Consider the following 27,003-nt stretch of genomic DNA (forward strand, 5'->3'; position numbering starts at 1 on the left):
TCTTCCTTTCTACTTAACACACTCCGTGCCCTACAAGCGAAGGAACTGGCTACTTCGTGTTTGCTTCTCGATCTTCATCTGGGTCCTCTTGTTCTTTGTTCTTCAGAAGGGTTCACAGTTTATTTAGAGGTTCGTCTTTAATTTGTTTTTCCTTCCGTTCTTTTCATGTTCTCAAGTTAAAATCTGCAGATCTAATAAGAGCTCAAATGCAGTTTTGCTTTTCTCTATTAATTTTCTTTCAACATGATCAGAAAGGGAAGAACAATTTGTTTGAACCGTACGTGCAACCATTTTTTGTTATTTTTCCTTCCCTTTTCTTTGGTTAGAAAGACTTTTTAGCTTTTAGTGATATGAAATGGCTCTGCAAATGCGAGAAAAGTCTTTTATGACTCACTGTTCAGCTGGTTTTGTTGTCCTTGTCTAGCTAAGAAGAAGTTTCTTTTATGAAAGAGGTGAGTTCTCTGTTTCTCTCTCTAAAACCCAAAAACTTCTGCGGTGGGAGTTTTAAGTCTTCCTTTGATTTTTAGTCTAGCTCAAAGGCTGGATTGCCCTAAGTTCTGACAACCCTAAAATGGGATACTAAAGAAACAATTTGAACCCAGATTAGTAATGAAGCTTTGGTGTAAATAAGACTCTTATTCGTTGAAGTATGGCAGTGCATGCATGCATGCATGTGGTTATGAAGTGTTGTTGGTATCGTTCTTTTTTCATCTTTGCTAATTTCTCCAGTCTTTGTTCTTGAAGGAAAAAAGAAGCACAGCGACACTTAGTGTTAAAGAGGATCAATGATGATGTCTGGAAATGGAGAGGTGTCGGTTCCTCCAGGCTTCCGATTCCACCCCACAGACGAGGAGCTTCTCTATTACTATCTAAGGAAGAAGGTTGCCTACGAAGTCATCGACCTGGATGTCATCAAAGAAGTTGATCTGAATAAGCTTGAACCTTGGGACCTAAAGGGTCAGTAAGCATAACCCTCTTGTATATATTATGGTATAGTTCGTAACATGAGTACTTTGGATAAGTAGGCTCTCTTGCTCTCTTCCTCCTGAAATAGGTTTCATTATATTTCTTTTTGGTCTTTTCTGAATGACCAGCTAGCATTTAAGTCTTCTTAAATTTCTTCATTACCAATAGATCTGATTTGAATAATAATCCTCTACTTGCATGTAATTTGCACCCATACGTACTAATTTACGTATTGTTATTCATAAGGATGTGCTGGGTTTAAGATATTTAATCTAGGGAAGACCAGACACTAAAAATGAATTTAACTAGACTCGAAGTTGATCCTATATGGTAGGTATACCCACCTAGTAGATTTAAACTTGATTTCATGTTTTCATCTCTGAAACCAAGAAAACTAATACATTTACATGGAAACATTTGCAGATAAGTGTAGAATTGGATCAGGGATTCAGAATGAGTGGTATTTCTTCAGCCATAAGGACAAAAAGTACCCAACTGGAACCAGGACAAATCGAGCAACAAATGCTGGGTTTTGGAAAGCCACAGGGAGAGACAAAGCCATTCACCTCAGCAATTCCAAGAGAATTGGTATGAGGAAAACCTTAGTCTTCTATACAGGACGAGCTCCTTATGGCCAAAAGACAGACTGGATCATGCACGAGTATCGCCTAGACGACAACAATGCAGAGGTCCAGGTATATCGATCTATATCTATTATCTATATATACCTACCATTTCTTCTCCAACTTCACATTAATTGTCTGCTTCTTCGAACTCCAATAATATTTAAAATCCTGTAATATTAATTAAGACGTAAGATTTAACCCATCAATTGATGCATTCTCCTATATTGATGTGAGATCCCGAAATCAAATAATATTAATTAATTGAATACATCAGCATTTTATATAAGAAAACGAAATGTACAGACCTAAAGGACAAAAGGGAAAGAGTTACCCAGTTAAGACAAAGTACTGTTTCAACCATTGAGTTGCTGTAGGACATTCTATCCTATGGGATTGAAAGCCTGGCTTCAAGGGTTGAAAGAACACTATTGGCCTGGGCTCAGATATTATGCTAGATGGCCAATCCAAAGCTTCAAAGGCATATTAGGTGGAGGTAGCTTCTGAAGTGTATGAAGATATAAAGGACTAAACTTAAAATGATGTATGATTATAAGTTTATAACTCCTAACATCTCTATGTAATACGCATGTTTGGTATTAGAAGGGACATTAATATTTCTTCACTGCATGTATTTAGCAGGAAGATGGATGGGTTGTTTGTAGGGTGTTCAAGAAAAAAAGCCATCAAAGGGGGTTTCAACCAGAAGTGTCCCAGGAGGAAGAACAACATTTCAGCCACATGAAACCAGGAGGATCATCAATTCCATTAGAGCCAAAGCAAAATTTGCAGATGCAGTACGATTTCTCCTTCAATAGCTCCATGCATCTCCCACAGTTGTTGAGTACGGATCAGCCAACTCTTAATGTTCCATCTTTCATATCACCTTTGTCATTAAACACCATAGACATGGGATGTTCACAGAACTTAATGAAGTTGACATCGAACGGTGGTGGACTCGTTCATCAGCATGATCAGAGGTTCAATGGTGATTGGACTTTCTTGGACAAACTTCTGCAGGCATCTCACCAAAGTCTGGATGAACTCTGCCAAAACAAAACCAGCTCTTCTTCTCAAGTTGTTGATCCTCATCATCATCATGTGGGTCCTTCGATTCAGAAATTCCCATTTCAATATCTTAGTTGCGATATAGACATTTCGAAATTTCCTAAGTGATCAGATTATTGGATCACTTCATGTTTGGGTTGATTTTATGAATCTAATTAGTTTAATGGGTTTGAAAAACTGAAACTGTATATAAATACTACCACTAACGCCCTTTCAACTTTGGATTAGGATGCCTGAGCTCAACTTTTGTCCTTGTTTGATGAACTATTGTTTGGATTCTCTCTTATTTTTTATATATAACTTTGTCCTTCTTATCATACTAAGCACACAACCGTTCCAATTGATTTTTTCTTGGGTAAATTTATCTTTCTTTTAAACTGAAACCGGCGATTTGCTAAAATAATATTTCACTAATAATGGGGTAGGAAAATTTATTGAGGTCTGTTTATGTGCACTTCAATTATATTCCCAGCGAAACTTTGCCCCTGATCTTAAAGAGATTCAAACTCTTAATCTCACACTATGAGGCATTTGTCTTTTGTCAACTAAACCTAAAACTTGTTGCCTCTGTATTGTCAAACCTGATCAAGAAGAATGACTATTTTTTGGAGGTGAGTTTCCAAGGTTGGGTGGAACTCTGATGCCATAGGTTAGGGTTTGAGCCGTTGAAAGACCTCTGGAGGTAGGTTTGCCTCTGTTGCTACAGGCTGCAGCTGCCATTAAAAAAATTAAAAGATTAGACTTCTGTTAGAACTTTAAAGAAGAAATATACAAAAATTAAAAGGAACGAAAGACACTCAATCCAGCCTGCAACACCAGTTGCCCCACTTACACCTAAACTCGTTGGTTCTAACAGAACGTTTAAAGAAAACAAAGCACAAAGTACCATATTATATGCCTAGAACCGAACCCTGGGAGTTCTAGAGCATCCCAATACAACTCCTTTATGACATCCTCAGGCCACTCATCTGTAAAAGAAGTTTGATCTTTCGTCGTTAGTTTCGCAAGAAAGTTAGCGATGAGATTCACCTCCTTGTAACAGTGGTAATCCTTCAATCAATCCGCTCTATATAAGCACTCAGTCTATACTACAATTGCAAAGCAATCTAGGGGATGTGAAGGAAAGACCATCATTTGTTAGAGTTACACTTCTACGTATCACCTCAAAGGGTTGAATGCATAAGTGAATATTTTTCAAGGTTAATTTGGGATTTTTTAAATAATAAAAGACATTAGGTCGACAGTTAACTAACAGAACTTTACTACGTGGATTGGTAATTTGAGAAGTTTGGATAATAATTTTAAAAAGTATAAGAGATAAAGTTAGTCATTAAGTTATTGTCAAGGGAACATTAATAATAAATTTTTTTATAAAAAATATAAAAATAAAAACATTGAAATAATGAATCATATCTTAATGCATTTTTTAGATGAAATGATGGATCTTGAACAATACTATTTAACTAGTAGTTAGAACCAAAAAAAAAAAAAAAAAAAAAAACCCAAAAAATTGAGAACTACTCACTATTTTAGAGTCCAAACTTGTCTTGACAACTTTGTTTCTCGAAATTCTATGACGATTACTGCGATTGGGTCACTACAGATTGAGAAATCTTGTTTGCAAGGACAATGGCTAGGCCTAAATATCCGAATGAGAAGAAGAGGGGAAAAAGAAAAAAAAACACTCTTTAGAGTCTTTCATTACGATCATTTTCCCTTAGGTTTTTAACCCTTGACAAGAATGCCATACAAGTAATCTTTGTTTTTAACTTTTTTTTTTTGGTTGCCAACCCCGATTTTTCAAGGCTTTGCCCTAACTAATCCGATGTTCGACCCAGGTTGCACACTTGGCTGTGGTGGGTGAGTCTCCCAGCGGAGATTTTTTGCATCCACAAGGTTTCAATATTGGAACCTTGCTTAAGCGGACCGAGCTGCTTACCACTTGGACCAACCCCCGTTGGTTGTGTTTAACCTCTTTTTTTTTTGCCAACCCCGGTTTATAAACCGGTGGTTTGACCCGCTTCGCACACTTGATTGTGGTGGGTGAGTCTCCCAACGGGGGTTTTTTGCATCCACAAGGATTCGATACCAAAACCTTGCTTAAACGAACCAAGTTGCTTACATTAAAATACATTAAAATGTGGTTATAAGACTATAACACGCTTAATACGGAAAAAAAGAACAAAACATGTAACTAGGTAATTTTTAAGGCGTACCACCCCTAGAGTCTTCCGTCGCTAAAACCAGCCGTTTTGGTCTAAAAAACAAACCAACCAGGGAGGGGGTCTCTGCCCGTCGCAATTGGTCTGCTGTCTCCGACTGAAGTCGTGGGGACGGAAACTGCAGTTTGGGACTTGGGAAGCTCCGTCCCGAATACAGCCGAACTCTTCCGCTCCAGAAATAGCCTTTTAGGGACAGAATATTGTTACGACAATCATCTCTCTTACTTTAGGGACGCATCTTCACGACGGACACTATCAACGGCAACGCTAAAAGGTTTTAAAAATACAGTTTTGCCCCCCTAGGTTGTTTCTAATTCTTCTTACTCCTTTTAATTTTGTTGCTGTTGTTATTAACTTATTGTTATTGTCAGGAATAAGATATCTAATACTTTAGGCATTTTACATTTGAAATTATTAAAAAAAGCAAGGCGCAAGAAAAGAAGGGGGTAGGGGAGTTAACATGAAAGAACTTATCCTGTAATTAGTAATCATTTGAGCAAGGAGATCCGTTGTGAAACTATGACAAAATTTACAATTAGCCAAGGTGTCAGCAAGATGAAAAATGTCTTGTATAAGAACAGATACCTTCCAAGGAGGATCAGTTCATGAAGCTCGTGAAATTAAAAATGTCGTTAGAGTTTGATTGTCCGTTTCCAAAATGACATGTGCTAGATGAAGCTGTTGTATGCATTGGAGGGCCGTGTGAACTGTAAGTGCTTCAGCTTCTATATGAACCTGTCCACCTGTTGACCTTGCCCAAAAGAGAAAAGAACCTGATGGTGCTGATTTGGAGCTAAATCACCAACGCCAGAGATGCCGCAATCAGCATAAGAAGAGCCATCTACATTGATCTTCACCCATCCTGTGAGGTGGGTCCCAACGAATCAGTCATTGTGTTTTTGGAGGTCTTGATGTGATGGGTGGAGGGAGATACTCAAGCACGGTTCTTTGTATGTATTGCGTAACATCCTGTAGCGATAATGGTTGGGTACCACCAATCCGGAAAAAATGGAGTTTCCGCAGTGCCTATAGAGAAATGAGAACTTGATTAGCGTGAAGATTTTGTTGTGTGCCGGAGTAGAGATTGATCAGCATGTATCTTAACTGAATTGAATGTGCATGGGTTGGATCCTTTTAATTGTTTATTACAAAAGTACTCAACCCTTTCTGGAAGTGGTTAAATGCTGATGATGTTCATACTTCATAGTACTTGAGCCCAGATTTAACATTCAGGGGCAGAATAATGATTATGAAACTTCTATGATTAATATTTAATTATGTATTATTAAGTATTAATTAAAAAACCAATATTAATTTCCTATAAAAAACAATGCAAGTAAAAAGCCACAAAAACAAAAAAACAAAATGACTTTTCTATTTATTATCTTCATATTTTTTTGTTTGGAGATGGCGCCTTATGATGTTGTTTTCTTTAAAACTTATTTGCCTCCACCACTACGTACAAGAGAGTTTCAACAAAGAATCTCCCAAGATACAAGAAACCTAGGTTATGCACTCAGAAATTTGAACCTGAGATACTTACGAAAACAATAGCTCCTTTTGTAAATTAATTAAGGGGTACCTATCGTGTATAATCATGATGTTATCCATGTAACTATCTTTCTATATAGGTACATCCACGTATGATCGAATCTGAACCGTCGGATCGTTTGCCCAGACATAATCTAGATTGACCGGATGTATATACTAGGATATATTTCTGTAAGGTAGATTATTGATGAAAATCTAACCATTAAATATTCTTGGATTCCGATAAATCAACCTCCATCACCCTTGATCAATTATTGACTAAAACAAATAGTCTAAAAGCGCAAAAAATAACCCATTGCCCACATCATGACAATAAACCATTACCGTGTCTTATTATTATATTGAAGTGTGATTAATGGGAAAAACCTATCAATTAATTCAAATTTCAACTTATCGGTCTCACTAAACTTCTTTCCTAATATAGAAACAAAAAGAAACTTTCAGATGTCATTATTCAGATGTTTTCCAAAAGGCTGTCTTACCTTATTCAAATTTCTTAAAATTTGAGTCCCTTTTTTCTTTGTACTCGAATTTTACGACTTCAACAGAATTTTTTTTAACGATTTGGAAGTTGGAACCCAGGTTTCCTAACCCCCACTTTTTGTGTGGGAGGAAATGCGAATTTTTCCATTGTTTCATCCATCTTTTTCCTCCTGTTTTGCACCAAAAGTTCAAGTGAACATTGGGAATAAATACATTAAAAGAGATCTACGATGCCAGCTTGTATTAAATTAATTTGGAAATTCAAAACATAGAATCTTGGGATCCGATGGATGTACTCAACATAACCAAGGGAAGATTCAATCTGGCTATTTCCTGTATTGCCTTCCTCCGCTCCCAAAGTCCTTCTCAAAGTTACCAGGCAAAACAGATTAAGGTCTACATTAAAGAGACTCACATGCATTAATCTCGCACAATTTCTTAATGCCACAGTACCAATCAAATTTAAGCTAAAAAGAAAAAAAGAAAAAAAAAAAAAAAAAGAAGCAAAAGCAAGACCAATCAAATTAATAATGCATACAGTAATTTGATGCAAATTGGTCAACCTCATCTCAAAAGATAATGGTGTCTGTAATGGAACCCAGGAAGGTTAAATAGATTCATCAGGCTTTTTAGCTTACTTCGGCATGGTATATCAGTAAGCACAACGGCATTTCACACATTCAATTTTGGTAAACCACCTTTACACTGTAGCTCTCAATATTTTTGAGGCACAAAATAGAATTGAAAGAGCAAAATAACACCAGCCAACTGATTGCTGTCCCTCTACAACAGAAAATTTGCCTCATATGTCAATAATGAAATGCATATACTACGCACAAAATACTACCAACCGAAAAATTACTTACATCTTACACCTGCCTTCTGAAGTTAAATATGGCAAGGAAGTAGACCTCAACACAACACAGAAAGAGCCAGGGAATGCAGCAGAAACCAATGATGGAATGAACCCAAATTTCTCATGACAGACTAGAAAATTAATGGTTTACCCGCATATTGAACAACAAGACATAGGAAGCCCCAGAACTAAATTATACTCACCGAGCAAGAGAACACAGAAGAAAATCAACAAATGAAGCTGGACACGATGCTGGAATTGACCTGAAAACAATGAAAATTCCAATATAATGCCCTTCACTAATAATTTCCATCATGGAAGTAACTGGGAAAAAGCTGGCCATGGATTGATCATCATTGAGAAAGTTGGGACATCTGAATATCTATTTCCTGTACTGTCAGCCTGGATGAGCAATGTTGAAATACCATCTTCTCAAGCAAGTGGGTCAATCATTGATGATTGGGTGGGTGCATCTGCCAACTGATTTGGGTCAATCATTGATGATTGGGTGGGTGCACCTGCCAACTGATTTGGGTCAATCATTGATGATTGGGTGGGTGCGCCTGCCATCTGATTATCTTCAATATGTTCATCACCAGCCTCTGATGGTGGTGGTGGGGGACTAGTTGCTGGCTGTGCTTGAACACTCTCCTGTGGGACAACTGGGTCTTCTGCAGCTGATGAAGGTGTTGAACTAACTGGTAATAAAACTGGATCACTCGCTGCTGCAGAAACTGAGGTACTTGCAGGTTGATCAGTGGAAGGGGGCGGTTCTAATAGCAATGGTTTGGCTGGCTGCTGCGGCAAACCCTGCATTCCAGCAGTTGGCTTTTTCTGAATAGGAATGGCAGCAGTTAGAGACACCATCCCAGGCGGCAGAATTTCAATTGGTGGTTTTTTCCCTGCTTCTGCCAAACTTGTTAGCTTGGGTTCCTCCAGAGAGGCAAGAAAAGCTGCTGCAGCATCTGTTTTCATGGTTGGAGTGTGTTCAAGCTCCTTTTGCAGCATCTTATTCCAAGCCAGCACCAAGGTCTTCAATGTTGGCCGGCCATGAGCCTGGATAAATATGAGAAACAAGTGAGGTCAAAATACCGTTTTAAAGCACAAATGGAATTTTACATGCACATATCTCGCTTTCTGTAACCATGATTGGCCACACTGACCAAATGGAATTGCCCTCCTCCATACATGTAGGGGGCAGAAATGGTACTACACCCCATAACTAAGAAATGCAAATGAATAATTTTTCACTTGTCCTATTTAGTCCACATCACATGGTTATAGTCTTGTGTTTAAAATGCCTCGTTACACTGATGATATTCCATAAAAGAAACATACTTGGGCATGAAGCACAGCCTCTGCTAGCATTCCAGTGTCCTGCCACGCCTTCTCCATTAGAGTATTGTCTCCCAAAACTGCAGCTGCAAATGCTGCTTCACGGCCTAGGCCAGCTGAGATCAGGTTATTAACCAAACCCTGAAAACGTACGCTCAAATCATGAGAAAAACCTCATCCAACACAATAACTGTGTGTGTGCGTGTGTGATACTCAAGCATGGGGGGAAAATCTATTCATTAATATTTTTGAAGCCTGAAAATTTCTTCCATTCATTCTTCACTATATTCAAGACAAAGAAAGACTAATTCCACACTAATTCATTTGAATAAAGCACAATGCTACTGAAAATAAATCAAATCAATCAGGCTACAACTATATCAAATTCAGGTAAAGTGGTACTCTTGCAGGGAAAACACAAAATTGATATTGCAAAGAAATAGGCGGAAAAAGAGAAAGAAAAGAAGCTACAGGCTCCAACTGCGACTTTCAGAGATAATGCTAAAGCGTGCAACTAAGTAAATGCTTTATCTAATTGCAAAAAATTATTTCAATGATATTTCCTTCAAGTTATGCGGTGGGGCAAGAGTTGCAACCACAGAGTTGGGGCAGAGGGAGACTCAATATGTGAAGAATTCAGTACAAACTATGAACAACACAAAACATTTGCACCAACTGAAGACATGGTCAACTGACTACTGTTGGAAGGGAAATAAAATACCCCCCTCTTTTTGGTGGGGTTGAGATAATTCCCTTTCTGTAAATTCCTCTGGTAAATCACACATTGGAGCATGTAATGTCATAGCCATCACCCATTTAATTCTACAGAAGCCTATCTTTGTTACTAATGCGTAACAGAACACATTAAAGGACATCAGGTCCTGCATACAATGCCTTCAGCAGAAAAATTGCCTCAAGACTATTTGAAGCAATGCATTCAGGAATAATTTAAAAGGCGTTATTTATGCTGTTAAATTGAAAAGGATGGGCACCTTATGAATTGGGATAGTAGATGTAATATTAGAAATGGTTTTTTAACAAGAAAAAAAAAAGAACTGTATTAAATTTTGCCACACAGCCTAATAAAAAAGAAGTAAAAAGTCACGACCACATACACTAAGCCGTGTCAGCTCCCCATGATTTGCAAGACGTAAAGCAAGACCTCTTAACTCTTGACCATGTAATGCTCCCTTGACTGAACCCGCAGCAGCTAACCTCTTGAGAGCCTCACGAGCAATATCAACTTGTGCAGTAGCATCTGCAGCATCAATAAGATCCAAAAACTCTTTGGCAAATTTTACTATCCCTTGGACAGCATCCATGAGATTTTCCCGTTTAGCTGTTAGAGTAAGAATTTCAGTTACATTTAGCCCTACAGTTTCTTGTCCAATATCCCTGCTATTGCTCATTGTCATAAGGCATTGCAGAGCTCTTTTCAAATCATTACTCTGCATGGCAAGATCAAACTCCAACCTGGAAAATATCCACAAACGGACGGCAATTTAAGCATATAAAGTAAGAATCAATAGGAGGAAACCCTGAAACAACTCTAAGTTTCACGCAGGTGTCAATCCTGCTCATTACAGATTGAAATACCACATTAGATTTTTCTAGACGTGGAAGCATCATGATCCTAACCACTAAACAAGCACAAGTCTGGTTTACAGACCTCTTTGATATTCCAGGCAAATGAAGTGCTTCAGTTGCATAACCCATCCCTAGCATAAATTGTGCCAAGTCATCATGGTGCTCTCTACCAAGCCTACTTGCCCTGTATAACAAGTGTATTTAGCATAGAAAAGCAAAGAAATATGTCGAAGTAGCAGAAGGAGAAATCCGAACCACTATACCATTTCACTGCACTGACAGCATCTCCATAGGCAGCGAGACAGCGGCAACGTATACCAGGATGACTAAGCGACAATGCATGAGCACACATATACCTGAAATGCAGAATCCAAAAGGCTTCTATTTCAGTGATCTATAAGCTCTTATGTGGCTTTTAAATTGCTGCTCCGTTTACAATTAAAAAACACTCAAAAGGAGGTGAACCCCCAGTTTCTCAGTTGTGTATATTCTAATCTCCCATTCTCACTCAAACAAAACAAACAAAGCATGAAGTATAACAGTACTCAAGATTGCAAAGGCTGCTTTTACAGGCGACTCTTCAAAATACAGAGCTGAATTAGGTACGATTGATGGGCAGAAGATCCTTTGTGTTTTCTCATATGGATGGATGGAAGATTGAAACTTACGAGGTAGAATATCATACCAGGTTATATGCACAATCGAATAACTATGATTAAATATTATCTGGGAAGTTCTTTGGAATCGATGATGATGGCAAACGAAAAGAAGTTAAACAAATCAGCAGCTTGATGTAAACTGAGGGTGGAACAGCTTTCAGTTCAATTTTTACAACCCAAAGTAATGAGTATAGGGTTTTGGGGATGGAATTGGGGAATTAAGGTTTTGAGGACTTGCGACTAAGGGGACGTGCTGGAATGCTTGCAGCTATGTTAGGGCCTGGGAGTGATGGGGAATGAGGGAATATTGCTGTTTCAGGGTTCTTGGAAGATTCTTGCTTTTCTTTTCATCAACCTTGAGCTTCCTTGAATTGTGCAAGAAGGGGGAAGCCAAATTCTTGGATTGAAAGGGGCGAATGGAGCTGATCTTGTAGCTGAAGGCTGTAGCGAGGCTTAGGATTAGGTTTGAGGGCTAGGGAGAGGCTACTTACTTGCTGTTCTTGAAGAAGGAAAGGGCTGTGACCTATTACAGCTGAATGTGATCAAGAACCAATCAAGATTTGAGAAAGGGCAGAGCATCTTGAAACCTCAAGATCCCCCTCAAAAGGAACCCCACGCAATACCTCCTTGACTATAATTCAGAAATTTTATTCATCAAAAATGTCCCGTTACAGCAGTAGGCCTTTGAATTTATAGCCATTACAATGAGACTCCCAAAAGAACTGGATACTAAGAGTACTAATTCTAGAAAGATCTAGGGCTCCTACTTAGACTCGACTCCTATTCACAACTAACAACTGAAATAAAGACTCAATTAGGATTCTTTTTAGAAAGAATCCATCTAAATAAACAAACAACCAAAATTTAAAGACAAACACAAAAATACTCTGGAGCAAGAACTTAGTGGTGCTAAGGCTTCTTGCGGCTCTTGGGAAGACTGTTTGGTGCTTACATCAGAGCTTATGTTTATTTTCAGAGTTCAAACTTGTTTTTCTGTTGTGATATTTATTAGAGTACGGTCTGTCTTTTTTGCACAATTTTTGTGCCATTTGAAGGTTAATCTACCCATCCAACAAGACCAGGATCTTCCAGGTCCAGACCATAGCAGAAGAGTTATGATCGATTCAGAAGAGGTGTTTCAAATATGATTTATATTTTTGGATGTAGCTAGGATATTTTCTAACTCACACTTCTTGAGGTCTTAATAATTTGTGAGCTTACACTTTTTTTTTTTTGGGGGGGGGGGGGGGGGGGGGTTCTTTTAATATGACAATGGTAGTATTGTCATTTTACATATGTATTAGAAAACTAGCATGACAATGACGTCTTTCGATGATGAAAGGATGATGTCACTTTCGAATTACTTTTAGAAGTCCTTTCATACCCACATCCTAGTATGCGAGCCTATCAACCATCACCTTGTGGGTTCAAAACATGGAAACAGCTTCTCCAAAGAGCAGAGTAAGGCTGCTATATTTGTCCCTTCCAAACCCTGCTGTAGCAGGAGGCTCATACACTGGGATGCCTCTTTTTGTACCCTTATCTTGAGAATAAGGCATGCGACAAATAAAAGGTGTCAAGTTCTAAATTCACCTCAAAATGTGTCATTTGGAAAATACGTTAATCAGTGCTCAAGAACTAGGATCTTAAGTCAGTTTTGACCAGCCAGAAATCAAGTTTATATTGTTTCTTGGATACTGGCTGGAAACTGGTACAAACATATCATTCATAACTAACAAAATCTCCCACATCTGCAATAAAGCATAACATTATAGAAAGAAAAAAAATCAATCCCTCAATTCAAAAAGAAAAAGCCGCTAGTTACAATTTTCAACTTCTTATTGCTGGGTTTTTCTCAAACTAGAAATTTTTCAAAGATTAATATGATAAAACCAAAACCATGGTAAAATATTTATTTGTTTTGATGTTTAAAAAAAATATATTCAGACCGATTTTTAAATAGCATTTATGTACACCAAATTATGTTTGACAACGACATTACTACGACAGTAAATATATCAAAACCCACCATTAGAAAGTCACAAATTGCACCTATTGTTGAAAATCCAAATTTTCACCTTGGACTAAGGAATCAAATTTCTTTTTCCTTTTAGTCTATCATTGGAGTTACATATAAAAAGGAAAAAGAAAAGAGGGGGGGGGGGGGTCTTAGCTTTTATATGAATAACATCTCATGTTATATACTTGAATGACATTAGGCATATAAACAAGTGCATGTGTCTGTTCTACTTTCCAGCCAGGTTTCCCAAACCCTGTTGAGATGGGGGATTTGCTACACTATAGAAACATCTCAGCTCGTATTCCACGAAATCGAGACAACTTGCAAATTTTTGTAAGATTTAGATGCAGAAGTTCACTCTTTTAATGCCTGCTGTTTGATTTGATATTAGTTCGAATCAAAGGGTTAAGGGGATAGGCGTCATGGCACATTCACAATCCAAAGTGTTTGAGAGGGTAAAAAAATTGAGGCAGCACCAATAAGGCGAGTAAAGCATCCTAGCCGCCTGCCTAGACCAAGGCACTTCGATGCCTAGGCGTCACCTTGACTAATACAGTTAAGGGGGTTACGAATCTGGCTCAAGGTGGGAGAACTTGACTGATTTTTTGACTCTCGTTTTTTTTCTGTTTAATATTGATCGAGAAGTTGTAAAGTTGAAGAATGTTTCATTAAGGTACATTTTCATTTGTAAGCATATTTGTTTCTTTCTCATATTAGACCTCCCTTTTGTTACTGGTAGAACCCTCAATGAATCCACATTAATCTCTTACTGAAAGCTATGGACTAAATACAATATAATCAGCAGAATGATATTCGAGTAACAGCCAGTTTCATTGAGCTTTCTTGATTGGATATAGCAGATGAATAGACTGATTCTACTACTGATAAACACTTCTGAAATTAAGATAAAACTAAATAAAACTCAGATAAGCTAGAACAGCACGATAGCTAGCTATCCCCCAGAGGTTTCCCTCTCCTCTATCACTCGCTTGTGTCTTCTTTTCTTCCCCTCTCCCTCTCCCCCCATTCCCTTACATAATCCCTGAATTCTAACAAACTCTTACACAATCAACCACTCATCTTTTGCCACCTGGCTTGTTCCTTCTGATCCTCTTTTTACAGCAGGTTAGTGGTTGCTGTCCAATTCAAATTGGATGCTGTCATCTGTTTTCTCTTCATTTGGATCCCCTGTAGCAGCTGTAGGCGATATTGCGTACTCCCTCTTATTCCTTCCCTTGTACACCTTGGTTATTAGGGGCCTATCAGTTACTAATTCTGCTTCAATAGTCACTTAGTTTTATTGTATAGTCACTTTGTTACTAATTCTGCTTCAATAGTCACTTAGTTTTATTTGTAAGCATATTTGTTTCTTTCTCATGTTAGATCTCCCTAATATAGCCATGTTATTAAATGTAAATGACTTTTGCTCTCCTAGCCTACAAACAAACCCCTTCAAAATCCTGATTAGTTACAAAATTGCTAGTTGATGTAGATTCATCACCTAACTAGGCCTTTATTCCCCTTAATAAAAAAGGAAAAAGAGAAAGAAAAAAAAAGATCGGGTGCTATCCTATATGCGTTTTATTGGGATGCTATCCTATCATCCTATGCGTTTTCTTTGTAATAAGCCACTTCTACTGGCCTAAAATGGGGTTAGCTAGCTTGCAAATGAGATTAGCAAATTTCTTTCTTTACTAAGCTTATTCTTAATTCGCTTTGGTTAGTTCAGCTAAACCAACTCTGTGGCACTGCATATTAGTAAGCATTTTAGTAGTTTGCCCAAATAGGTTAGTTTTTCTTAGCAATAAGCCTAAGGTTGGGTTCTACACAAGTTGAGCCTCTGATCCCATGGGTTTTCGATGTAATAGGCCACTTCTATGTATCTAAATCTGGGTAAGTAGGTTGCATGTGGGATTAGTTAGTTTCTTTCTTTACTTGCTAAACTTTTAAGTTCTTGTGTGTTATCGAACTGATTCTATGTGATTCAATTTAAGTTGCAAGTAATCATTAAGTAAGCGCTTTACTGCAGCTGGATGGGGCAAATTTGATTGAACCACTCCTGGATTAGTTCAATTGAACCTCTCATGGATTAGTTCTTCCACAAAGCTGGACTCCTCATTGTTATCAATTAGCAGCACAGAGAGAAGTAAAGAAGAAGCCATTATTGCCCTGGGGATCTGTTGAAGTATACATTTGCATTACCCTTCCTAACTGAGCTTTTAGGTGTAACAGAAGCTAACAAGTTGTCAAACAAGGAGGCCATGTGTTTTGACTCCTAGGAAGTGTATAAGAAGTCTCCACCCCCCCTTCCCAATGCACAGGAAAAAAAAAAAAAAAAAAAAAGAAAAAAGAAAACCATTTCTTCTCCCTAAGTGCCAAGTGATCATGGCCTGCAATGTGGGTGAACATTTATGTATACATTTACACTCCCTTATAGTTTGAGCTTTTAGGTGAAATGGTACCTAACAGAATTACTGATTTTTAAGGTGGAGAAATTGGATGGTAGATGACAGACAATGGATGTGAATTTTGGATATATTCCATAACAGCCAAATATGACAATTGGGATGGTGTTCATTATCGTAAAAGACAGAGCAAGTAGGAGAAATGCTGGAGGCAATGCAAGAGAAATTAGCCTCTTCGACATGAGTTTTGATAAGGCAACAAACTGAAGTCTTTAAGGTTCTCGAATTGAAGCAAACCCCTGCCTGCTTGACTGGGGAATTGACCCCAAAATATGGCTAGGTTCAGCAAGAGGATGAGCATTCAGAAAACTAATGGAATCCATGTAATCTTTATTCATCCAAACAAAAAAAATGCAAAAGTGTCTATTTTATGGATCCTAGCAATTTCCTCATCTTCCCTTGTTTTACCCAAAGGAAGAAAATTCAACCAAAACAGGAATTTCTACATTGCAAAAGGCCAAAATTTCGGTTGAAATTGGACACTTTTTTTCTGGAAATTGGAACTTCAATTTTGGGCCTCATATGGACTCAAAATGAGTTGGATTCTTACATACTACCTATTTCAAGCATAATAAACACAATGGAACTAGCATTTTGCCCAAAAAAAAAAAAACCATTGAACATTTATCATTCAAGTATACTAACACATGACTGGTTCCGACAAGTACAAATTGTATTGCATACAGGCATAGAATCATCAACATACATGAATTGTTTGGTAAAATGGTTACATATATAACAAGTCAATAAAATAAAATGACTGACTAAATCAAGTGATGGTGTCTCACATATATTAAGTTGAAGCCTATATATCATATATACATAAGATAAAAATGCATAATTTTAGAAAATAATTATTAAAATCATAAAATGAAGAAATGATACCAAATAATAAAAAGATAAGTTTAACAAAACACAATCATAGATGATAGTCCTAGGCTAAACCAATATTAATTTTGTTGAAGTATATGCAAGTCTGGACTGTTTTACTGTTCATGTTACTGTTCACGTGAATAGTAAAAACTGCATAGCTTCTGTTTCTAATGTAGGAGTCTTGCTACATAAGTTTTGGGAGTTTTTAGAAAGCATAGTTTCTATTTTGGTGGTAGTTTCTATTTTCAGAATTTTCTATTTTAGGAGCTAGGAAGTTACTAAAGTTGTAATTTTTTGTTTCCTTTTTCTAGAGGACAATTACTTGTCTCTCAAGTTTTATTAGATTCATTAGAAGCTATAAATAAAAGGGCTCTGTGATTCTAGACTCTTAAGCAAGAATCACAAGCCTCTTTTACTAGTTCTTCATCTCTCTTTTCTTTGTTCAAGTTCAGCTGCTGTTTTGATCATTTAATGCTTGTTTTCTAACATGGCATCAGAGCAAGTTTAATCAACTTAGGGACAGTTTTCTCTCTCTTGGCTGCCCAGTTTTTTTTCTTCTTTTTTTCCCCCCTTTTTCTTATCTAGGGCAGCCCCAACCTTCGCTGCAGTAATTGTGCATGGCTGTCCTTCTTCTTTAACTTTTGAAGCACCAAGTATCTATGTATTAATACTACAAAAAGGCCCTAAGCTTTCTGGGGATATGTCTACCTATTTGATTCAATTGAGGCTGCTACTACCCTTTTTTTGTGTGCAAATCTGAAGTTCAATCTGCATTATACTGATGTCTTGGGATTCCTCTTGATTCTTGCAAAGATATGCCCATAATTCGGATTGCAAGACCTAAGTATTGTCTTCCATTGTTTGTGCTATAAGTTTAGTTGCAAGTCGTATACTAGTATCCCTGTTTCATTGAATTTCTCTCTTCAGAAAAATTATGTTGCTACCTTCTTGCTTTACTACTTCTTCCGTTGTTTATTTCAGAATCAAGTTTAGCCTTCTTTTTATCTAATACTTCTACAAAGACCTAGAGGACTATTTTTCCTTCATATCGAGATCTGTTAGAGTTTCAAATCTAGCAGAAGTTTGCTGCTATGGTCCAAGATCTGATATTATCTACTACTGCAGCAACTGTTATTGCACTTCTTCCGAGTGGATTGCTGCAACGACTACTGCAATTTTGAGATTACAAGCTGGTTCAATATATATTTTTTCCTGATCTAATTTGCTCCTGCCTAAGGGTTAGCGGTGGTCCAGAATTTTTTTCCCCCTTGGTGCACAAGACTTTGTCCTGTGAGACGATTTTTTGCTGCTTGATCAACTTTATTGGTGAATAATACATTGCTCTATGGCTGCTATTTTTCCTTCTTGGGTTTCTTTTGTGTTCATACTTTAAGATGCTTGTCACTGGTCATCATTAATTGTCCATGTGTAATGCTACACGTGAGGGGGAGAATGGTACCTTATTCTATATCTACTCAAGATGTGCTGATGGATATTATTTGTGAAGATCTTTGTCCTCAACTTATGGCATTCTACAACGATATCATTACATGTCTTTACCTATATTGTCCTTTACCTAACTACTTGGTCCATAGTAACCCATACTACCTTACCTAATTGGTCCGCAGTAACCCATACTGTCTTTTACCTTACCTACTCGGTCCGCAGTAACCCATACTGTCTTTTACCTTATCTATTTGGTCCGCAGTAACCCATACTGTCTCCTACTTGGTCCGCAGTAACCCATACTGTCCCATACTACCTTACCTACTTGGTCCACAGTAACTTATACTGTCTTTTACCTACCTACTTAGTCCACAGTAATCAATATTGCCTTTTACCTACCTATACTTTGTCTATTACTTGCCTTCTTGTGAAGCATTTATATGGACATTGGAGTTGTAATTTTGAAGATTTAATATGGATATTTCTCCCTACTACTGGCATTATGTGGATGGTGTTTTTGATCCTGCTATACTTATGGACATTGGAGTTGCAATTTTGAAGATTTAGTGTGGATATTTCTCCTACTACCGGTATTATATGGATAGTATCTTTGATCCTGTTATACTTATGGACTTTGTTCGTCTTCAACATCTTCGATTGTTCTTATTATTGGATGGTTCTATTGACATGAAGAATTAAAGTTTTTTTTTTAAGTTGGTGTTGATTATCTACTGGGTGAAGTTTTCTCAGTGTTTATTGACGTCTGCCGTTGCTACACGATTCAAGATTGGTGCTACCTTTCAAGTTTATTCTTATTGTGGAAGCTGAAGTTTTCTTTGTGTACACTCCAGCTTGAGGGGGAGTGTTGAAGTATATGCAAGTCTGATCTGTTTCTTGTTCAAGTTCTTGTTAACGTGAATAGTAAAAACTGCATAGCTTCTGTTTCTAATGTAGGAGTCTTGCTACATAAGTTTTGGGAGTTTTTAGAAAGCATAGTTTCTATTTTGGTGGTAGTTTCTATTTTAGGAGCTAGGAAGTTATTAAAGTTGTAATTTTTTGTTTCCTTTTTCTAGAGGACAATTACTTGTCTCTCAAGTTGTATTAGATTCATTAGAAGCTATAAATAAAAGGGCTTTGTGATTCTAGACTCTTAAGCAAGAATCACAAGCCTCTTCTACTAGTTCTTCATCTCTCTTCTCTTCTTCTTCTCTCTTTTCTTTGTTCAAGTTCAGCTGCTGTTTTGATCATTTAATGCTTGTTTTCTAACAAATTTCAAGGCAATACAAGATCATTTAAGGCATAAACAAAAAAAAAAAAAAAAAAGGGAAGTTTGGAACTGTTGGGTATGGCTCATGCTTCACATTCTACTGTTGCCGGAGTTTCCTGTGGCTTAGGAGGTGTTTGAAGGCAAAGGAGTGGTGGAAATTAGGTGAAAATGTGATAGTAATCGACAAAAACTAAGGAAAAACAAGTTGGAATGTTGAAATGGTCTAAATTGAAATTTCGGTCGAATCCTCCAAAATGGTCGAAATCTCCGAAATTTCGGTCGAAATTTGACACTTTTCCCAAATAATTGGAATTTCGTTTTATTTTTGAAAAATGCAGACATTTCAATCGAATTTTCTTCTATGGTTTTACTAGACTTCAATTTGACTTCATGGATGTTAAAGAAATATTTTAGTCAAAACTCACCCCATAAAAATTTAAAAACCTGGTCTTAGCCATGGGACATTTATGACACTCTCAAGCAAGGTATTGCACAATGCACATGTTTACTTTGTCCATATACTTATAGAGGAACACATGTACTCGTACCATTCCTAGCACACAGTCCAACATAATCTTACCACCAGAGTCTCTTTGCCTTAAAAAGAAGAGCAAATTGTTCCAGTACCCCAAAAGGAGGTCATAACGCACAAACACCGCTTTTTATGTTTTATAAGGGCAGGCACCCCTACATTGGACACATTAGTCCAGCCCGTTTGAGCTATCCGTACCATTTGAGTTATTCTATTTCCAAAACTACCCTAGTTATACATGAGATGACTATAGCACCCCTACCCTACCCTGCGGTCTCTTCTTCCTCTCCATTTGTTCTCTAAAAATCATGATCTGCCATTGAAAGCCAAAACCCTATATCAGATGGTGTTGATTGCAACATTTTGCATCATTACAATGCAGGAGCAATAGGGTGCTGAAGAGAATACCACCCATGTTGAGTTTCTCATATAGACCTCAGATAGGCAGTTACAGCTTTCCTTTTCTGTTTTTGCTTCAGTTTTTTTTTCCCCCTTGTCTCTTTCCCTTCTACACAACACTGGAAATGAGAGAAGGCAGAAACTGTTTCTCATCTTACGGGTTCATTCTTGTGTTCTTTATACTCATTATACTGTTTGCCTCCCCCTGTGGCAGAGGCCTACAGAAAAATGTTGAGTGACGACGAATCTCCAGTGAAATGCCGTGAGGCTTGCCGGCAATGAATGGAGACGCAGCGTTCCTCAGCCAGCTCCAACGGAGCAGCCATATTTACCTGAGAACCAAAATACTACCCTAAGGCGTCGGGAGAGACCAAACAGAATGGAACACTCAGACAAAGGCAAGCGCAATTGGATGTTTAAGAATTAAGATCCTTGAATCCCTTTCCTCTCAGCCATTGTAACCTTCCTCGTCATTGCAATCTCCACCAAGCAGAGGAGTAGAAGTCTCTGCATTGGTGCCATCAAACACTGCAGTTCAGCAGGGATTTGGCTTTCAATGACCTCTCCACCAAGACCTATTCTTCTGGCAAACCCAAAGAAGAGTTCCAATGCAGCAATCAACCCCATCTGATCCCTCCAACGTGGCTGAAACCCCCATCTCTTGCTCTACTTCACACACACAAGAAAAACCTGCAACTAAGAAAAAAGAATACAAAGAGGGTATAAAGGTCTTTTTATTAACCCTTTTGTGGAAAGGCATAATGGTCTTTGTATCTCTAATACTAACCATTCTAACAGAAAAGGAGACACGCTTTTGAAACCTAAAAATTGGGTGTCAGCGAGTAAAGGGTGGTGTTATGGAGGTGTTGTAGCAATTTTCTCTAAAATGAAAAAGCAACCTAGAATATGTGCACCGACTGCTTTGACTGACAAATCTCACTCTTCATCTGCACATAAAATGTTTCATCTTCCAAGTAACTAGCACATGTTTTCTGTAAGTTTATTTCCTCAAAAGATGATCTGTGGCAATGGCTAGAAATAAGCATTATGTGGGCACTGAAGACCAATTAGACAACACCTTCAGGCTTCAACAATTAACTTTGATCTAGTCAGTTTCACTACATGGTAAACACAATGGAGCTGATGATACAGATACACACACACACACACAGAGTGAATCAACTTTAAGGCAGTGTTGATCAACATGCTACTTGTACATAAATGCAGGGTTAATTCATCTGAGAAAAAGGTGGAGCAGAATTAATGAAATAATTTATTAATATCATAAATAAGTAAGCATTCAGTATTTGAAGTCATTAGGCTCCACTAAAATTATACTTCTCCCATAGCATAAGAAATTTTTGTCCAATAGGCAGTTGAGTATGATCAGCCATTGGTTAATAACAATGTTGAGTCAGCTATATAATGCAACAATTTAAAACAAAATCATTATATAAAACTACATTATGCTAATGGTGGTGACTGTAGCAGGAGAAAACTGAAGACATATGTGAGAGAACTTCAGCTTTAACAGTTACTGAAACTTCAAATGTAAAAATTACCTGTCAATGAGCCAAAGTACTCCATCCCTGACACCAACCACAACAAGAGGTCCTACCGGCCGTTTCTGTTCTGCAGGAAAACGGGTGACTGCAACAGAAACCCCACCACCACCAACAGCTATCTCATTCACTCTCCTATCTTCTACATCTTTTGGCACCCCAGAGTCCTCTCCATCTACTCTAGATTGTTTTGGTAGCATCAGAAATGGTGGCACAGAAGGAGCCTGCTGAAAGGAAGCCAACCGCACCACCTGAAAGAAGCAGTAGTCTCTTTAGTCTTCTGGTAGACCAGTGGAAGGAAGAAAATCAGATGGATCTAACCAGTAAGTCTAGGCTTAAAGATACTTCCAGCTTAAAAACTTTAAAGCAAGGTTGAGCTCAAAATACTTGTAATCCACAAAAGCCACATAAGTTCCCTTTAGATGATGAGCATCTTGGAGTACGGTCTCAAAAATTTTCTACCTTATTGAATTTTTAACAGTAAAACCCACAAATATGACGTAATTAAAGTGTGCAAAGTGGAGCTGAAATTTTGTAGAAAGATTAAATCTGAACTCTGCACAAATTGGAATTTTTTTTCCCTTAAAATTCTTGATGAAATGTTAAGGGATGTTTATTTAAGAATAATTACTTAGATTTCCTTCCCCACCCCCTTCTTAATGTAACCCTAGGTTTCGGGTTAGACATTCAGGATCTTCTAGAATGGAACCAGGACTCAACTAGGGTTTCTAGATGCTTTGACTAGGGTTTAGGTCAAATTGAGGTTCAGTTGGCATGGGAAAAGGGTTAGGGTTGCTGGTTTTATAATTCAGAACTGTTTCCTATCTTATTTGTTCAACTAAAATAGGTTGTAGCTGTGAGAACTCAACAAAATTCAGTTTCTGCAATTCTGGAATTTCTGCAACTTCAAGGAAGAACATGAAGTGCAGGGATTCTAGAATTTGGGGTAATTGGGCTGTATTTGCAGAATTAAGAGTAGGGATGGGTTCCTTCGGCTTATGCGATCCTAGAGGGGTCGAAAAGGGGCTATCGCTGGAAAGGGGAAGAGAGTGGGATAGGCTACAGTAGTGGGGAAGGGCTGCAACTGCAGGGGATGGGGTGGGGCTCTTAACTTCTTTGAAATTGAAGGAGTTTGCTGGAATTCACAGGAGGCTTGAAGATGTTGATGGAGTTCTCAAACTTGCCGAACAAAAACACAAGCCAGCCGTAGGGTACCCAAGAGGGATCCCACGACTTTACCAAGCCAATTCTCAAACTCAATTCATTCAATAATCAATAACCGTCTAATTACATGAAAGACTAGACTATTTATAGCCTCCACAAACCATCCTGGACTCATGAATCCCTACCAAATTGGGATCCAATTACTTAATAAATTAGTACTTGATTAAAAATAGAACTACTTTAAGATAAGGTTCCTAAAATTAGGGAACCCTATCCTAACAACTCAAAACTAACTTAAAAAGACTGTAACTCTTAAACTAATGACTCAAACATAAAAATAAATGTAGATCCCTGACCCTTGGATAGAGGTGATTCTATCAAGACCCATATTCAGCCCCAAAGAGGGGCTTGAAAAATGACCAAAATACCCTTGGGGCATTCGGCCGGCTTGAAGTGCCTTTTTTGGGTCTGTGTTTTTGGCCCAAATTTAAGAGGCCCAACCTTGGTTACCTCACCCCCCCTTTTAAGCACGGTATCTAGGCCTTTGGCCCCACTGTTCCCGTGGGTCCATATTGACTCCACAATCGCATGAACTAGGTCATATAAAGTCGAATGAGAAAAATTCAACTTTCACTCAAAGCGAGGAGCACTAAACACCTAGTGTAACTTGGGTCAGCGGGCCAAAACAGGCCCAATAATTGGGCCCAAAACAGCCCCTAGCCATGTGGCAGCTAGGGCTGGCCGAATGCCCTAAGGGGTATTTTGATCATTTCACACCCTCCTTGGGGTCTCATGAGTCCAGTTAGATTCTCTATCCTGTCAAGAGTCAAGATCTAGTTTTAGTTTCTTAGTTGACTATGTCATGGTCAACTTGTTGAAGAGTCTTAGTCCAAGAGGGAGTTCTAGTTGGAAATTATTTTCCTTCTAGATAATTGATATTTTATTTGTTAATTTTTGGGGTCGACCTTCTTTCAAGTGGTTAGTTATTGAGTTGTTAGTTGTTAAGGGATTCCCAAATAAAGTCCAAGTTTCTCAGTTAACTAATTTGAATCCAAGTGTCTTTCCTTCTTTGTAATTGGCTATTTAAAGGCCCCATACCCAACATTACAATTTAGTTTGGAATAATAAAATTGAGCATTGAAGGAATTGGAGTTGTGGGTTCCATGAAGGATCCCCACAGTAGTGTGAATTTTCCGCATCTTGTTTTCAAGCTTCTTTGACCTCAAGAGCCTACAACAGCCTAAGAGTGTACCAATCCACTCCCATCAAGTACCAATCCCAGCTCCATCCGTACCCACATCCCCAACCCAAACCCTTGCGCAAGTCCCTCCCCCTCATCTGTACCCTGCGGCAGCAACCTCCCACCCCTTCTACTCCCTGCATCAGTAATTTTCGAAACCTTGTGGCAGCCCTTTCCCACAGCCTCACCCTCTTCCTTCCCATCTTCTTTCCTTTTCTTGGTCTTGTGATAGTTGAGAAATTCAGAAGAGAAAGAAAGAAAAAAAGAACGGAAAAGAAAAGAAAGAAAGATCAAGTAGGCAAGAAGGAAGCCCAAGATCCAATGAAGATTCAAAGGCAGTCACTTCCCACCAACCCTACACCCCTACTGCCCCAACCCCAAACTTCTAGAACTCCCCGGCCCCCCTTGCCACAAATCTCCCACCCATTCCCTAAATTGTTAAAACCTGAATCTATCCCATCCCTCTGATTCAGTCCTTTATTTTCCAATCCTATCCCATCCAAGGTGTGTTTGGATCAAGGAAGAAAATTCGACCGAAACAGGAATTTCAACCTTGCAAAAGGCCGAAATTTCAATGTTTCAGTTGAAACAGGACACTTTTTTTTGGAAATTGGAACTTCAATTTCGGGCCTCATGGACTCAAAATGATTTGGATTCTTGCATACTACCTATTTCAAGCATAATAAAAACAATGGAACTAGTATTTTGCCCAAAAAAAAAAAAAAGCCATTGAAAATATATCATTCAAGTATACTAACAAATGACTGGTTCTGACAAGTGCAAATTGTATTGCATACAGGCATATAATTATCAGCATACATGAATTGTTTGGTAGAAAGTAGAATGGTTACATATATAACAAGTTAATAAAATAAAATGACCAACTAGATCAAGTGATGGTGTCTCACATGTATTAAGTTGAAGCCTATATATCATATATGCATAAAATAAAAATACATAATTTTAGAAAATAATTATTAAAATTAGAAAATGAAGAAATGGTACCAAATAATAAAAAGATAAGTTTAACAAAACACAATCATAGATCATAGTCCTAGGCTAAACATATATCAATTTCACGGCAATACAAGATCATTTAAGGGATGAATAAAACAAAAATAAAAAAAGGGGAAGTTTGGAACTATTGGGTGTGGCTCATGCTTCACATTCTATTGTTGCCGGAGTTTCCTTTGTAGCTGTTGTGGCTTAAGAGGTGTTTGATGGCAAAAAATAAGCAAAAGAGGTGTTTGAAGGCAAAGGAGTTGTGGAAATTGGGTGAAAATGAGATAGAATTCAACAAAAACTAAGGAAAAACAAGTTGGAATGTTAAAATGGTCGAAATTTCCGTCGAAACCTCCGAAATGGTCAAAATTTGACACTTTTCCAAAATAATCCCATAATGATATTATTAACACCCTAACCCTCCCAAAACTATTCCCTCTTAGTGGGTTGAAACCCTAACTTTCCCTAATCCTTCCCATAACCAAATACAATTTTCCCAAACCCTTCCCAAGTTGTTAACCTAAAATTTCCCATTTTCTTCACCAAAACCATCCCATCTTGGATATAGATAAAACCCTAACCCTAAAGATAGCTCAATTGATAGCTGGTTCTACTTAACAAGGCTCCTGAAGTCTAGCCCAGAACCTGGGTTACACCAACACCCCCACTCAGGAACTGATGCTTAGGTGACCATCCCTTGTTAACTTGACTACCCCCCTTGGTGTTAAAAACATAGATGTATTATTAGACACCAAAGAAAATCAATGAAATTGATTCTTTGGTTTCAAAGACTTAACTGATGCAGTTCAAAAAAACAAGAAAGCCAGCAGTAAACCAAGCTATTGCTGGGGTCAAATTGGACCATGAATGGACCAAGGCTTAATTTGGGAGCCAAATGGCCAGAATATTTTTGGGTTTCTATTGTAATGGACCAACTCTCTAAGTCCACAAATTAGAAATCATGTCCTATATGGGATTAGTGTTAGTTTGTATTTTACAAGGTTGTAACATTCATTTTATTAGTCTTGAACGCTGGAGAAGTTTTGTGTATTCCAGCTCCTAGTTTTTATTTTGCTAAAGTTTTAGAATGTTTTCTATTAATTTAGGCACCTGAATGGAGCAATTCTAGTCCTTCAACCAGCATTAGAACTGAAATAGCAACGGGTAAACCTGAAACAGCCTGGTTCTAAACGTTCAGTCAATAAATTTACAAAATCAAGCATTTCCTGAGAAGACATGCACTTGCAACTCCATCAACAATAACTACCTCGTCTGAAAAGACCATTAAATTCCAAGAATACCTCCCCTCTTTGGCCTTCAATCAGAACCATTCCTTCTGATGAAGAAATCTTCAAGATTGTCCTCTCACACAAAGTCCAATCGACCCCCAGCATAGATGGGTTTAGCATGGGCTTCCCTGATTGCTGGATACCATCAAGGAGGATCTTGCCAAAGCTAGTTGTAGCTTCTTTTTCAACCCTAGCCAACTGCTTCACATATACCAAAACCATCCTTTGACTCATTTGTAAAATCACAAGAGCCTCCTCGCCCTCCAATTCTAGGCCAAAATCCCTCTGCAATCATCTCTATAAATTCATTGCAAAATACCTAATCAAATAGGCTCCAACCTATTGTCCCTTTGTTGGTTAGCCCCCTCAATCTGCCTTTATCTTACATAGAAGA

General features: G+C 38.0%; 2 protein-coding genes across 5 annotated transcripts in view; one reads left to right on the top strand and one right to left on the bottom strand.

Annotated features, from left to right (window-relative positions):
* On the top strand, window positions 1–3,223 carry SMB (NAC (No Apical Meristem) domain transcriptional regulator superfamily protein). 4 transcript variants are annotated; one of them, XM_089143322.1, is made up of 4 exons: window positions 1–129; window positions 745–957; window positions 1,390–1,661; window positions 2,229–3,222. In XM_089143322.1, exons 2-4 carry the CDS (start codon window positions 786–788, stop codon window positions 2,763–2,765), a joined length of 981 nt encoding a protein of 326 aa, XP_088999448.1. In that variant the 5' UTR covers window positions 1–129; window positions 745–785; the 3' UTR covers window positions 2,766–3,222. The 4 variants fall into 4 exon arrangements, with proteins under 4 accessions (XP_088999448.1, XP_088999451.1, XP_088999450.1 ...); XM_089143325.1 differs by having other exon boundaries at window positions 2–129; window positions 2,232–3,216; XM_089143324.1 differs by lacking the exon at window positions 1–129 and adding an exon at window positions 142–277 and having other exon boundaries at window positions 2,229–3,223.
* A 4,497-nt stretch (window positions 3,224–7,720) lies between these two features.
* The window catches only part of LOC149026428 (Transducin/WD40 repeat-like superfamily protein), a 51,404-nt gene continuing 32,121 nt past the window's right edge, over window positions 7,721–27,003 (bottom strand). The window contains exons 16-21 of the mRNA XM_089146707.1: window positions 21,915–22,165; window positions 10,955–11,047; window positions 10,774–10,875; window positions 10,220–10,577; window positions 9,108–9,245; window positions 7,721–8,825 (exon numbers count right to left, since the gene is read on the bottom strand). Of these exons, the coding sequence (XP_089002833.1) occupies window positions 8,202–8,825; window positions 9,108–9,245; window positions 10,220–10,577; window positions 10,774–10,875; window positions 10,955–11,047; window positions 21,915–22,165 (1,566 nt within the window). The 3' untranslated portion in view covers window positions 7,721–8,201. The remainder of the gene's footprint in view (window positions 8,826–9,107; window positions 9,246–10,219; window positions 10,578–10,773; window positions 10,876–10,954; window positions 11,048–21,914; window positions 22,166–27,003) is intronic.

The sequence above is a fragment of the Hakea prostrata genome, chromosome 2 (assembly GCF_041222555.1).
Source record: "Hakea prostrata isolate BN-2017 chromosome 2, UWA_Hpros_2, whole genome shotgun sequence".
NCBI classification, from domain to species: domain Eukaryota; kingdom Viridiplantae; phylum Streptophyta; class Magnoliopsida; order Proteales; family Proteaceae; genus Hakea; species Hakea prostrata.